Below are 15,307 nucleotides of genomic sequence, written 5' to 3'. Positions count from 1 at the left end.
CTTTATTTATCAGGGGTCACCACAATGGAATGAACGGCCAACAATTCCGGATGCAGCAGATGCCCGTCCAGCCACAACCCATTACTGGGAAACACCCTTACACATTCACACAAACTCATACACTTCATACAATTTAGATCATCCAATTCACCTATATTGCGAGTCTTTGGACTGTGGGGGAAACCGGAGCACCCGGAGGGAACCCGCACGCCAACATAGAGAGAACATGCAAACTCTACACAGAAATGCCAACTGACCCACCCAGCTGGGACTCAAACCAGTGACTTTCTTGCTTTTATTGTTATTATTATTATTTATTTATTAATTATTACCAATATTTTAACTAATTTAGAACAATTTACAGTTCATTGATGCTTGCATAAGTTATTATTTCACTGATTCGCCCTAATGTGATGGGTATTCGACAAGAGAAAAAACTCCAGGTATTCTAGTGAATACTCAGGCTTTGATGGTGCCAGATTAGATGTTTAAACTGTGCTACACGTGCAGCCACTCAATCACTTCAGCTTAATAAACAAGACCACCAAACACAGGAAACATACAATATAAACTCACTCATTACTGTGCCAACAGGGAAAGCTGGCAGGAAATATCTCATGAAGATCTGTCTGGCTGATCTGGCTTGATTTTGATGCTGAGATCTAAAAGCTAACTAACATAAAGGGCTGGTTAGTATACTGAATTAAGATATATCTATATTTTATATGATATGGTATGAGGAAATATTGTTTAGATCAATCAGCAATAGTATGATATAAGCAACAATAGAAGAGGACACAAGAGTGATCTGCTAAGGGGAAAGTGCAAAATCCAATTAGTCCTTAAAAGGAGTCATGTTTTTATTAATGACTAAAATAAATTGTAATATACAGTTAGCACGTATAGTTTGAAGTGTCAGATGCTGACAGACAATACTTGCAGTGTTTCATAAGATGCCTAACCTAAATTTCACAGAATTGCCAACTTTAAATGTCACAAAGTCATTTGAATGTTTTTATTTTGTTGTCAGAAGTGAATGAGCTTTCCGGATGTGAGTTTCTGCTAAACTTAAAAGGCATTATTCCTGCATTTAGATTTTAATGTAACATTGTTAAAATGTTACGCGTCAATCTGTTTGGGACATAATGTGTATATAGCAGCATATACGGTTTACATAAGTACACCATACTTGTTTTTACAGCATTTAATATGAATAGTCTCATTGGAGCATATGTAAGTACTTTTTTAGAATATGTTATTTAATCAAAATATAGAATCTATGAGATTTATATGGGGGTTTATACAGACTATAACTAATTAGTCAAAAAAATCATAGATTAAATGTTTTGGGAGCATATCTCCCAGAACTATGGACATATATACACCAAATTCTGTCAAATTATTATTAATAATCAAATGAAAGAGAACACAAGTTTGAGCAAAACATGTTCAGGAATGTACATGAGAGGACCAAGAACGGCAAACGCTCTGTAATTTTTCAAATGAGGTTCAACAGTTCCACAGGATTTCTCAGAGAAAAAGAAAACAAACGAATGTAAAACTCATTGAATTGAAAAACCCAGTGGAAAGAGACAGACTAAATGGTCTATTCTGTTGTGTATATTTTTTTGGAAAATTGAGGGATTATTTATTTTGGTTTGTTCGGGTCTTCCTGCGAGCTGTGTTTCCTGAGGTGTTCACTCTGAGTCACTAACTTATTTCTAGTCCAAACAGAGAAGTCAATTGGAAAGTGTCCATAGAGCATGACCATGTACAAGAAAATGTGGCCAAATGTAAAGAGGTCATAAAATGAGAAATCAAAATTTGCTTGGTCTTTTGACTTGTAACGGTTACTGTATTAGAAAAACATCAATTTCAGAAATCAAAACTTTCTCAATCAAAAAACAGCTTTATACTGAATTGTGGAATGTGCCCTTTTTATTATGTAGCAGAATGGATTGACCCAGCCTGCTTCTATATTACAGCCAATTTAGCTCCACCCACATATTTGCATGAGTAATTAGAGAAGCAAATGTGCAGTGCCAAGTTGTTTTTCTCTTTGCATTCTTTCTGATCCCAAAATAATAAAGTCTGGATAAACTTTATTTTTAACTAAGTTCCAGGCCACATAAAAAAAATGTTTCTTTTGGTTTACTTAATTTTGCCATTGATTCCTTTACAAACTTGACACGATTCCACACAGTATTTTCTAAAATACTGATGATATCATTCATTCATTCATTTTCATCCTCTTTTCTGGGGCCGGGTCACGGGGGCAGCAGTCCTAGGAAAGAACCCCAGACTTTTCAGCCTTTAAAACATACGATTTTAAAAAAGAGGCGTGGCAGGTGGCACCCAACCCCGCCCCTAAACCCAACCGTTATTAGGGATGAGCAAATTGTATTCATATGAATTAGCCGCTAAATCAAAAAGTTACAAATTGCTGTGAGATTGTGTTGGTAAAACATATGCCTGAGTAGTTAGCGGTTCATTCCGCTGTGGCTACCCCTGATAAATCAGGTACTAAGCTGAAAAAAAAAAAGAATAAATATATGAATATATGAATGAATATCACAACTATTTAAACCATGTGTTATCCAATGAGGGGGTTGACCATAAAAAAGCTTACTGAATTATGTTGTTGATGTCAAACTCTTAATAACATATAGGTGGAGAACAGTATAAATAAATAGAAGCAGTTCACAACCAATGTACACACCAGTAAGGAAGGTGCAAACCAGTCTGAACAGTCAGAAGAAATATTTTACTTCACTCTAGATCAACATCAACTTCTAAATAAAAGTGCACACATTGTCTCCTTGTTTATTTCTGTGTGACAATTTGCTCTGTGCCGTCTTGTTATCATCCAATCAATTCACACTGGAATCTGACTGAGTGTGAGCACAAACGCACGCACGCACACACACACACACACACACACACAAAACTAAGCAACTGTTAACATTTGATAATGTGAGCTACTACTGAGACACTACTTTTTATTAATATATATATTTTATGTCCTAACATGTACCAGTTTATAGTATGCCATTGCAATGTGTGGATATAAGAGTGCAAATGATTTTGGACAGTTATTTCTTTTTTATTACCTTTGAATAGTTTAAGAAAAAGAGAATTAAATACAGATTGTTCCATATACACTAACTGACAAAAGTCTTGTCGTTGATCCTAGTTGTAAGAGCATCAAATAATGACTTCTAGTTAATCATTTGGAAAAGTGGCAGAAGGTACTGCAGAAGACCTACTGGAACTCGCATGGACCCAAGATTCTCATAGATATCAGTCAAGTTTTGTGTAGGAAAAATCATGGTTTGGGGTTCCATTCAGTATGGGGGTGTGCAAGAGATCTGCAGAGTGGATGGCAACATCAACAGTCTGAGGTATCAAGACATTTGTGATGCTCATTACATTACAAACCACAAGAGAGGGCAAATTCTTGAGCAGGAGAACGCTCCTTCTCATACTACAGCCTCTACATCAACATTCCAGAAAGCAAAGAAGGTCAACATGCTCTAAGATTGGCCAGCCCAGTCACCAGATATGAACATTATTGAGCATGTCTGAAGTAAGATAAAGGAGGAGGGACTAAAGATGAATCCAAATAATCTTGATGAACTCAGAGTATTGCAGGAATGCTTTCTTTGCCACTTCAGATGACTTTAAGTTTTGTGAAACTTAAAGAAGAAAGAAGAAATTAAGTTATCTGAGTCATAGCAGAGATGTATGGATGCAGTCCTCCAAGCTCATGCAAGTCATACACAATATTAATTCTTTTTCCACTGCACCATGACTTTATATTGTATTCTGTAACATTATTTCTGTTTAGTGACAATACTTTTGTCTAAGCAAAGCCAGACCTTAATGTCCTAATGAAATAAAAATGGCAAGGTATGATCATATTTTGATAAAATAAGTGTAATTTAGAGGCTTTTGCCTTTCATATCAGCTACTTCTGATGCCAAATGATCAACTAGAAGTCAAGTTATTATTTGTGTTTGCTAAAATTTGGATAGGTAGTGTAAAGATGTATAACATTACAGTGAGAGAGAGACCAGGAGCCAACGAAGCAAAGATTGAATATCTTTGGTGAGATTTGAAAGAAGCGATACAAACAAACAATACAGTAAGCTTAACTCCTTTGTACACTAACAGTTTAAGGTTTGAGGAGTGTCAGACACTTGTAAGAACTTATAGACAACATTTATTTTAAGTTATAACAAATAAAAGATTTTAAACACTAGACGTGTTTACCTGTTTCTGTTTGAACTCAATAAATTGAATGAAATGAAAATGAAATTAAATCATCTTTTTTTTTTTTTTTGATGGTCAACTGAATCCTTTCATTTTGCAGTTGTGCTTGTAATAAACTCTTATTTAAACATGCATATCATACAACACTCCCTAATATGGAAAAACCCTTGCAATTAAATCATAAAACTAAAGGACTTTGACATTTGATGTTTTTTTTTTTCTGACAACACTCTTTCGTGTGAAAGTCCCCTTACATGACAATTAAGATCAAATCTTTACAGTCAGTTTTAGCAAGCACTGCGTCAACATCAGTGTCCAGAAATATCCAGCAGCAGAACTTTATTTACATGAAGCAAGCCTTAATCAACCAGATATACACTGCTATCAAAGGTAAATATATTGTCATTGCTTTTCTCAAAACATATTTCTAAAATAACTTATATAATGTAAAAAAGGCAGCTTTAAAATAATTACAATTATGAATGTAGAAATGCAGGCAGAAAAGGAGATCTAATATGGAAATTTACGTCTCTCTTTCTCTTTCTTTCGTTCTTTACACATTCACACACACACGCACATCTATCAAAGTTACAGTATTCCAACATGGCTCTATAAAGGTGTTGTGTTCTAGGAGTCCATAAATTCCAGCTGTGTTTGAAAAGTGCAAAGACACTGAAACACTACCGAAGGAGAGCAGGTAACACAAATTTGTGCCAAATTTTTTTAGTTTTTATTAAAACTTAGGTTAAAATAGCCAAAGTATTTTGGCAAGTAATCGCCAGATTCAGATGTTACAGTAAAGTCATTTTTTGAAACAATGCTATTTTTTTTTTTATAGAAAGAAACATCAAGAGTTAATGAATGAATCATTGTTTTATTCAATGTTTTTTGGTTGCTAAAAGTAAACAGCTAAAAGTATGGTAAAACTAGTGTTGAATTTCAGTTAATAATGACAGTTCAACATAACCACAAACTATTTAGACCTTAAATCAAATATTTTTATTGTATATATGATATATTATAGCGTGTGTGTTTGTGACCTATCAGGACACAAATCTGTAAAATGACATAGGTATGACAGGTATTACAAGAAGGTGGTGACGAGGAAATTGCTGATGTCCTCATTTTTCAAAAAGCTTATAAATCACACAATGAGCTTTTTTTTAGAAAGTAAAACTGTACACAGTTTCCTGTGAGGATTGGGGTTAGGGGTAGGGTGAGGTTAGGGCAATTCAAAATACAGTTTGTACAGTATAAAAACAGTGGAAGCCTATGTAATGTCTCTAAAATTCACAAAAACAAGTGTGTGTAATTGTAATTTTAGGATATCACCAAATGTACTTAAATTCATTTAGCATGAAATAAAACTGTGCTTCTGTAACATTAAAGAACATTATTTCATTTTGTGACAGTTTTCTTTATTTTTCTCCTTTACAGCATCAGATATAATTCCTCAAAGGGTCGAAAATGGGTGGTACTAACACAAGAGCTGAAAAAGCAGAGCGAGAACGTAATGAAGCTCAAGCAAAAAAGCAAGAACTCGAGAAAGAAGTTCAAAAGCTACAACAAGAAAAAGAGTTTCAGCAAAGAACAGAAGAAGAAAGGAGAAGAGTGGACACAGAGAATAGAAATAGAGAACAAGAAGAAAAGACGAGGATTCACAGAGAAAAGGAAACTTAACCACAAGTTATCAACACTATCAACTAAAGTTTCTGTCAACAGTTCTTTAGTGAAATAAGAGAAATTATGGGAGCTATTTATTGTGTAATTGCCCATAGAGAAAATAACTCATATTAGACTATAAATGATTAAAACATTAAAACAACTGTGACATTGTTTATTCAGATCTAATGTTTCAGAAAACATGATATCAATATTATCACTGTTTCCACTGTAACTTCAGAGCACTAGTGATGTCAAAAAAGGTACATTATGTGTCCTCACCTTAAATAAGAAACCATCATCGCAATTGTTTTTGTCTGAAGTGACCTTGAAACATGATACACTTTTACAGCATGAGTTACAAAGGGTACTGTTTACCTATGATTGCATGACAATTTAATCTATGTAAAAGAGAAACTAAATCATTGTCTATTGACGTAATACTTGCAGATTCGTAAAAAGATGCTTAATAAAATGCTTCAACAGAACACTGAGGAGTTTTTTATTTTATTTATCGGTACACAGAGTAAAATTCAGAACTGTGATCACAGAACGTTAAACACTTTCACATGTTTTGGTTATATTCATTCTCCTTCGGCTTAGTCTCTTTTTTAGAGGTCGCCACAGTGGAATGAACCACCAACTATTCCAGCATGTTTTACACAACGGATGCCCTTTCAGCAGCAACCCAGTACTGAGAAACATCCATACACACACATTCACACACACACACTATGGCCAATTTAGTTTATTTAATTCACCTATACCACGTGTCTTTGAAGTGTGGGGGAAAACCGGATCACCCGGAGGAAACCTACGCGAACATGGAGTCAAACCAGCGACCTTCTTGCTGTGAGGTGACAGTGCTAACCACTGAGCCACCGTGACACCTATTTTGGGTATATTTTCAAATACATACTTTCACATTTATGTCCTAATATTTGAAGCTTTTGTAAAGATATACATAATATTTTAGAAAAGATTTTAAACACTTGTTGATTTCAGTTTTGAGGTATTTTAATTTTGGGTAAGCCGTCAATGTTTTTCTTGAAAAGGAAAAATAAATATATGTATAGAATCATCCTTGCTACCACAAGCCACCACAAATGCAGAATTGGATTGGCGTTTTGAAAAATATATTAATTATAGAAAGAATTACATTCTCTGTGAATAACAAAAAAGAGACATTTGTTGGTTTTTGGTGCAGTTGGCTTGAGTATATACACTCACCGGCCACGTTTTTTAGATACACCCTACTAGTACCGGGTAAACCCCTCTTTTGCCTTCAAAACTGCCTATTCCTTCGTGGCAGAGATTCAACAAGGTCCTGGAGATATTCCTCAGGAATTTTGGTCCATATTGACATGATAGCATCATGCAGTTGCTGCAGATTTGTTGGCTGCACATGCATGATAAACCACCAGTCTGAACCGTTGATACAGGGCAGGATGGATCCATGCTTTCATGTTATTGATGCCAAATTCTGACCCTACCATCCGAATGTTGCAGCAGAAATCGACACTGATCAGACCAGGCAACGTTTTTCCAATCTTCTATTGCTCATTTCTGGTGAGCCTGTGCAAATTGTAGTCTCAGTTTCCTGTTTCTAGCTGACAGGAGTTGCACCCAGTGTGCTGCTGTAGCCCATCTGCCTCAAGGTTTGACATGTTGTGCATTCAGACATGCTCTTCTGCATACCTCGGTTGTAACGAGTAACGGGCTGATTAAAAATTTGCATTAACAAGCAGCTGGACAGGTGTACTTAATAAAGTCTTGCTATCAAACATTAACATTTATTTTAATGTAAATATTGCTTCCACACACCCCTTTTCTTCTGTGCATAGTTTTGGTATTAATGATTTAAGATAAGGTAAAGGGGAATGTGAATCTATTATTCTCAAATAAATTAGTTTTTGTTTTCATTTCTCTCTGAATTAAAATGGGTGAAGTGATAAAAATGACAAATGTCTAGCAGATGATTTGTTTCAGTACATTGCTCAAAAAAGAAGCTTTGAAAACATTTCATAACTGCCATGCCCCTTGATACCATTAAATCTGCCGTTTACTGTTTATAGCAGGTCAATGGTCATAGAACTACTGATTTACAAAACACTTTGAAACACCATATACCTAATTAGGTTCTTCTGATAAGGATCAACTTACATCCGAAAGTGAAGGTAAAAGTGTAGAATTGCTTTTGTTTTAGTTATCTAACTGCTCATGATGCCAGGACATTATGACCTGATTAGACATTTTGCATTGGTACAAGTACCTTTGCTGAAACTAAAACCTTTTGCACATTTATTTAGTTTATGCAAATGCATTTTATTTACATAAACATTAAAGAAAGGTTCTATATTTTGCTTCTACTTCTTTTTTTTACAGATATCAACTCTGTAAGAAGGCAGATTAGCTGTATCTTGTCTACCCAATCACAGAGTTGCAAGGAGTGGCTTTGATATATAAAACTGCAGAGTTCAGATGTAAATGAACAGTGTCTAAGCCAGAAGCGGACAGAACATTCTGAAGTAATATAGTGGGGGGGAAAGGTATGTAGCTTAAATTACAATATTTTCATCAATGCTGTATTTCAAAATGTCATTAAAGAAGGGAATTTAAAAAAACATTGTTTTTAGCCAAAAGTAAACTATATATGAATATAAATGTAACCACACTGCCAAGGTGTGTATATATTTCTTTCAAAAAAGTCAAGTGAAGCCAAGCTGCAATGTGTTTTCAAAGCTGAAAGTTTATAAAATTTAATATATTACAATGTCCTTTGACCAAACCAAAAGCTTAATCTTTATTTAAAAACTGTATCACAGATGAGATAGATATGTTGTGATGAGCTTTTGAAGGTATCTGAGTGATCGATCTAAAAAGCATTACAATAAGAATAACTTTGTTGTATTTTATAAATGAATACTTGATTTATAGCATAATATTAGTAAAAGTTTTGTTTTAGTCTTATAAATTATTTTATAGCTTTCTTAGGTCTAAAAGCACTTTCGTTTTCTCAGAATATAGCTAAGAGACCACTCTGATGACTCAGTAAATCTGAACATTTATAATAACTCAATGAACTTTACACTAGAAAGATGTCTGCAACTGAGACCATTGAACTGGCAAGTCTTGGCCGACCATTTCAGCTGGGCATGCTTTATGACTGCCGAAGAGATGTCCTCATTCCAGGTAATAAAAAGCACATGGAAATGCCAACTGATAACACAGTGGAGGAAACCATTCAAATGAACTGTGTTATTACTTTGTTAAATACTATTTCTTATATTGGGTTAACTTATGCAATTTTTTTAAAGGAATAACTCTCTGGGATGCTGAGATGCTGAAGAAGAATATTAATGTACGGCCACAGCCCAATACTGACTTCAAAATCATTGCCTCAGATTCAAGCGAAGACAAAGCAGAAGCCTTGAATATTTCTGCATCTCTTGAAGCCAGCTTTATAGGTGGATTAGTTAAAGTGAAAGGGTCAGCAGACTTTTTAAAAAATAAAAAGAAATCTAAACATCAGTCTCGAGTGACCTTACAATATCGAACAACCTCACGTTTTGAGCAGTTAACTATGGAGCATCTGGGAGCAGGGAACATAAAGCATTGCAATGTACTGCAGGAGGGCTCAGCCACACATGTTGTTACAGGTCTACTGTACGGAGCTCAAGCGTTCTTCATTTTTGACAGAGAGGTTTCATCTAATGAAAACCATCAAGAGATACATGGTGAGCTCCAAGCAGCAATCAAAAACATTCCTTTAATATCAGTTGAAGGTCAGGCATCAGTGAACATAAGTGAATCAGAACAGGATAAAATAAATAAGTTCAGCTGCACTTTTCATGGAGATTTTGCCCTGGAGAACAATCCAGTGTCTTATGTGGATGCCATCAAGGTGTACTCAGAGCTACCAAAACTGCTGGGAGAACATGGAGAGAACACTGTGCCTATAACCGTGTGGCTTTACCCCCTGAAAAAACTAGATTCACAAGCTGCACAGTTAGTCAGGGAGATCAGTGTCAGTCTAGTGCGAAGTGCACAACGGATCATGGAAGAACTGGATAACTGTGACATTCACTGCCAAGACCTGATGAGGGACAATATCGCCACTCAGTTCCCCGAAATCAAAACCAAATTAAGAAAATTTAAAGACCTCTGCTCAGAGTATAAAACTGTTTTTCAAAAACATCTCTGCAGTCTTCTTCCATCTATCAGGGGTGGAGGAACAGAAGAACAAGAGCTTGTTGATGTTCTGAATGACAAAGAAAGATCCCCATTTCAGGGTGCTCTGGTAAACAAGTATCTACAAGAGCGAGAGCGAGAGATGAATGTTGTCAGATCTTACCTGGACATCATGAAAGATGTTCCTGTTTGTTCATCCAGCAACGACTTGGACAAGGTTGTCTTGAAGCCATCCAGTCACTATGTCATAGCCTTTGCACTCTCTTCCTTAGATGAAAATGAACTGTACATTTTAGACTTGGAGAATTACCTGAAAAATCAAGCACGCAACAATGGAGAGCAAGAAAGTTATGATCAAAACTCTTCAAAGAAGACAGAGAGATGGTTTTCCTCAGGAAATGTAACTGCACTTACCAGGGAAACTATACAGGCCTTCCTAGATTTTAAAGAAGCCAATAGAGGAAGAGAGAATATTGAATTCTGCATTGCATCAATCCCAGATGAACTCAGCTCTGCTTCTTCAATTCATGTGTATGAGAGAGGCAGACTCTTAAACTCCCAGTTTGAGCTTCCCTCAAAACCACCAACACCGGTCATCTTGAGTGCTGAACATGACTGCATTAATCTGCAAATCAATCCTCCTGACCGTGGTGTAAGGTTTGTGACCTCCTACTGTATCTCATATCAGTCTGCACAGAGCTCTGAATGGACAGAGGTGTTTACTGAAGGGGTTTCAGATCAGGTCACTGTGAAGCACTTACAGCCGAATAAAGAATATCGTTTCACCTGTAAGGCTGTGTGTCGTCCAGGAGTGAGTCTAGCAAGTGACTCAACATCTTTCTTTAAGACTCGTCCATGTGCTCCTCCAGGAGCACCTACGGTGAAAAGAGCTGAATCTGAGTCAGTAACTGTAGCTTGGGATGTTCCTACATCTGTGGGTGAAGATGTTCTGGTCACTGGTTATGTGCTGGAGTTCAGAGAATATACAAAAGATCAGGAAAACGAAAAGCGATGGAACGCTGTGAAATGTACAAGCAGAGAGTGCACTCTTCAGGGACTGAAAGAAAACACAGATTACACAGTCAGAGTTTCTGCTAAATGTGGAAATTATGGAGAGAGTCTCCACAGCCCCAAAATGATGTTTTCAGCCAGTTATAAGAGTAAACCATCAAATAAGGATGGGAGTGAGCTGTTCGTGAATCAAGCAACAAGAATAAAAAAGGGAAATCCATCAACCCATGCACTGACACTTCACAACAAAATGGTAGAAAGTGTCCATTTTAATCAGTATGTATTTGGAAAAAAAGTGGAGGATGTGAAAAACAAAGTCATTCTTCTTCTAGGATCAACAGGAGCAGGAAAAACCACGCTGATCAATGTGATGGTCAATTACATACTTGGAGTAAAGTGGGAGGATGGCTATCGCTTTAAACTGATCAATGAAGTGACGAATCGCTCACAAGCAGAGAGTCAGACATCTAAAGTCTCATCTTACGAGCTGTACAATCAGCCTGGCTTTCAAATTCCCTACTCCCTCACAATCGTAGATACTCCAGGATTTGGGGACACAAGAGGAATTGCACATGACAAACTGATAACAGAGCAGCTTAAAAGCTTTCTTTGCAGCCCTTTGGGAATCGATCACATTGATGCCGTCTGCTTTGTTGTCCAGGCCTCTCTTGCCCGATTGAGTGCCAACCAGAAGTATATCTTTGACTCAATCTTATCCACTTTTGGAAAAGACATCGCAGAGAACATTATAGTTATGGTGACATTTGCTGATGGTAAAGAGATCCCAGTTCTAGAAGCCATCAAAGCAGCAGATCTGCCATGTCAAAAGAATAAAAAGGGACAACCAACGCATTTCAGCTTCAACAACTCAGCTATGTATGCAGACAAAAAAGTAGAAGCGCCTACAACCTCTGACAATGATTCAGATGACGATGATGATGATGATGACAAACTGATCAAGCTTGTCTGGGATAAAACCTTTAAACAGATGAGGGCTTTTTTAAAGGCACTGGGGACCATTGAAAGTAAAGATCTGAAGCTCACTATAAAGGTCTTGGAGGAACGGGAGCGCCTTGAGAAAGCTATGACAAGTCTGACCCCTCAAATATCTGCTGGTCTCTCTAAAATGAGCGAGATTAAAAAATTCAAGCAATGTTTGGAAAATGAGAATGAGAACATGGCACAAAATGAGGATTTTGAGCAAGATGTAGAGGTGGTAAAAGCAAACAGAACCCCAGTGAACTGTTTTACCATGAATTGCAACAACTGTTTATTCACATGCCACTCCAACTGCTTCTTGCCTGCAGCGGACCCCATGCAAACTTGTGCTGTGATGGAGGCCAACCACTGCATCATCTGCCCTAAAAACTGCCATTACTCTGCTCATTCAAGGGAAAGGTTCATGTGGACATATGAGACAACAATAGAGAAAAAAACCATTAAAGAACTAAAGGACAACTTCATGAAGGCAAAAGGAAAGTTTATGGACTCCAAGCAAATACTTGATGCACTTGAAAAAGAACTGCATTTAATTCAGGACAAGCTAATGAAGTTGATCAAACTGTCCTCTGATTGCATAAGAAGACTGGACGAAATTGCATTGAAGCCAAAATCTCTCTCAACAGCAGAATACCTTGAAATTCTGATCAAAACCGAGAAGGAGGAGAAAACCCCTGGCTTTGAGGACCGTATTGTAGGACTTGAGAAAATGAAACAAGAAACTCTTATTCTGGAAAAAATTGCTAAAGGAGTTGATTTGCTCGAAACAGAGCGCAGCATCATTACAGAGAGAGAGATGAGAATGAAGACTGTAGCCCTGAAGATTATGAAAATGAAGAAATCTGTTAGTGCTTTACAGTCTCAGAGCCACAAGGAAGGATCCGATCAAAAGAAGTGAAAGTCAGTTCAAAGAAAATAAGGAAAAGTTCAAATGTACTTAACATGATGTTGCTTAACATCAATTAGTTAATTCTTTTTCCAGAGCATGTTAATAAGTCACTACAAATTGTAGTTTTGTTGTAAATTGTAGTTATGAAGATTAATGTAGATGAAATATGCTGTAAAATTATACAAGATCAGAACACCAACTTACACTACCTGACAAAAGTCTTATCATCAATCCCAGTTGTAAGAGCAACAAATAATAACTTGACTTCAGTTGATCATTTGGAAAAGTGACAGAAGGTAGATTTTTCAGATGAATCATCTGTTGAACTGCATCCAGGAGGCATTGAAGATGAATCCAAAGAATCTTAATGAAGGCTTTCTTTGCCATTCCAAATGACTTTATTAATAAGTGATTTGAGTCATTGCAGAGATGTCTGGATGCAGTCCTCCAAGCTCATGAGTATCATACACAATATTCATTCTTTTTCCAATGCACCATGACTTTATATTCTATACTGTACATTATTTCTGTTAACTGAGAAGATTTTGTCTAAGCAAAGCCAGACCTTAGTGTCCTAATTAAATCATTAAAAATAAAGGCATGGTAATATTTTATTTTGGTAAAATAAGTGTAATCTAAAGGCATTTGCCTTTCATGTAAGCCACTTCTGATACCAAATAATCAACTAGAAGTCAAGTTATCATTCATTCTTTATAAAACTTGGATAGACAACAAAACGTTTGTCAGGTAATGTATAAGTAAATAATTATGTACACACTGAAGTGCTAGCAACCAAGCTATGGCTCCATGCAGTGAATGCATTATAATAAATTATATTTGTTTATATTATGTGCTCTTTAACTTACTTTGACATTTATGCCTTTTTAGAGGCTTTTATACAATTTCTTTTCATTTTTGCAAACATGTAGACCAGGGGCTACCAGACTTGTTCCTGGAGGGCCGGTGTCCTGCTAGTTTTAGCTCCACCCCTAATCAAAGACACCTGAATGAGCTAATCAAGGTCTTACTAGGTATACTTGAAACACCCAGGCAGGTGTGTTGAGGCAAGTTGGAGCTAAACCCTGCAGGGACACCAGCCCTCCAGGAACAAGATTGCTGACCCCTGATGTAGACACTGTAAATTTGTCATTAGGTACATCTTCAGCATAAGACATTCTGAAAATTATTTTCTTACACAGTTAAAAACTTTCTTTACATTTACATTTCTTTACATAAAAGTGAGTAAACTGAGTTTTTTGTCAAATTTAAAAATGACAAGTTCACTTTACAAAAAAGCTCGTAAAACTGTTGCCTTATAAGTTGATTTAGTGAATAAACCCGATGTAACTTTCAACTGTTAAGTTGACTTTTTTTTTATATACAGTGTGTAGTAGAGCTTATGCAGCATCACTGCAATGCTTGTATTTTTCACAATTTCATAAAAATAAATTACTGTTCAAAAGTTACATTTTAATTCTACATATGGATTAAAATTGTGTTGATTATTTTGCATCAAATAAAGAGAATAAGTTTATCAATCAAAAGCTGTTTTGTGTGTTTTCCACGAAATTAATACACAAATGTGTCAGTTTAATCATCTACAATCATGGGTATTTATGAGGTTTTTGCAGTTTTGATGGTTCAGTAATGAAGCCTGCACTGCACGCTAGTGGTTTGTTTAACTTTTGTTGCATTAATCTTGTTAAAGAGCCCCTATTATGCATTAAAAAAGGTCAGATTTTGATTTTGGGGTTCTCCAATAGCAGGCTTATATCCATTCAAGGTCAAAAAACACTTTCATTGCCTTATAATATGCATTTTTTTTGCCTAATTATTCCAACGACTCCTGCTTGAATGGGGAAACATCAAATTCTCCAAAATTACTTGGTAAGCTTACGATTCCATTTCATATTTCGAATAACCAATAAAATTAAACAACAACTGTCTATTTAGTATCATTTCTAAATATTCGTATTACAAAAAATCTGCAGAAACTCATTTCTGGTCTGAGCCCTTTCCTCTTAGTATTCAGTCTATAACGAGCGATAATTGGCTCCTGTACTAGAAGGCTGGCTTTATTCGCCATATAGCGATCGCTGATTGGCTACTGTACTAGAAGGCGGGGCTTCATTCGCAATATTGACATTTAAAAAATATTTGAGTGACATGTCTTGTGTATGCTATAGTCTTTGATTATAGGTTCTGAATGTCGATTTTGATTACCTTTCGATTAATTGCCCAGCCCTATGTTTTATCTTAACAAAAGCTTCAAATATTAGGACA

The 15,307-nt window shown here is 36.1% G+C and overlaps 1 protein-coding gene and 2 long non-coding RNA genes across 7 annotated transcripts in view; 2 read left to right on the top strand and 1 right to left on the bottom strand.

Moving 5' to 3' along the window:
* Positions 1 to 15,307, bottom strand: part of LOC141378861 (uncharacterized) — a 70,995-nt gene that overhangs the window by 51,564 nt on the left and 4,124 nt on the right. The gene's annotated exons all lie outside the window — the stretch shown is intronic.
* On the top strand, positions 4,542 to 6,422 carry si:ch211-77g15.32. Its single transcript, NR_120356.1, has 3 exons — positions 4,542 to 4,662; positions 4,904 to 4,969; positions 5,710 to 6,422. It is a non-coding gene; the product is annotated as a si:ch211-77g15.32 (long non-coding RNA).
* LOC110437898 (uncharacterized) lies at positions 5,710 to 14,568 on the top strand. 3 transcript variants are annotated; one of them, XM_068218048.2, is made up of 3 exons: positions 5,710 to 8,483; positions 9,029 to 9,126; positions 9,252 to 14,568. In XM_068218048.2, the coding sequence occupies exons 2-3, from the start codon at positions 9,033 to 9,035 to the stop codon at positions 13,031 to 13,033; spliced, it is 3,876 nt and encodes a 1,291-aa protein (XP_068074149.2). In that variant the 5' UTR covers positions 5,710 to 8,483; positions 9,029 to 9,032; the 3' UTR covers positions 13,034 to 14,568. The 3 variants fall into 3 exon arrangements, with proteins under 3 accessions (XP_068074149.2, XP_073786262.1, XP_073786263.1); XM_073930162.1 differs by having other exon boundaries at positions 6,638 to 8,483; positions 9,033 to 9,126; XM_073930161.1 differs by having other exon boundaries at positions 5,710 to 9,126.

The sequence above is a fragment of the Danio rerio genome, chromosome 2, assembly GCF_049306965.1.
Source record: "Danio rerio strain Tuebingen ecotype United States chromosome 2, GRCz12tu, whole genome shotgun sequence".
Taxonomy (NCBI): Eukaryota; Metazoa; Chordata; class Actinopteri; order Cypriniformes; family Danionidae; genus Danio; species Danio rerio.
Note: the sequence above shows the minus strand (reverse complement) of the source record. Positions and strands in the feature narration are given on the sequence as shown.

Bases quoted from the DNA above. Each gene is read 5' to 3' on its own strand.
- LOC110437898 (XM_068218048.2), top strand. From the start codon at position 9,033: ATGTCTGCAACTGAGACCATTGAACTGGCAAGTCTTGGCCGACCATTT. The intron at 9,127-9,251 runs GTAATAAAAAGC...ATTTTTTTAAAG, and splicing joins AAGAGATGTCCTCATTCCAG to GAATAACTCTCTGGGATGCT.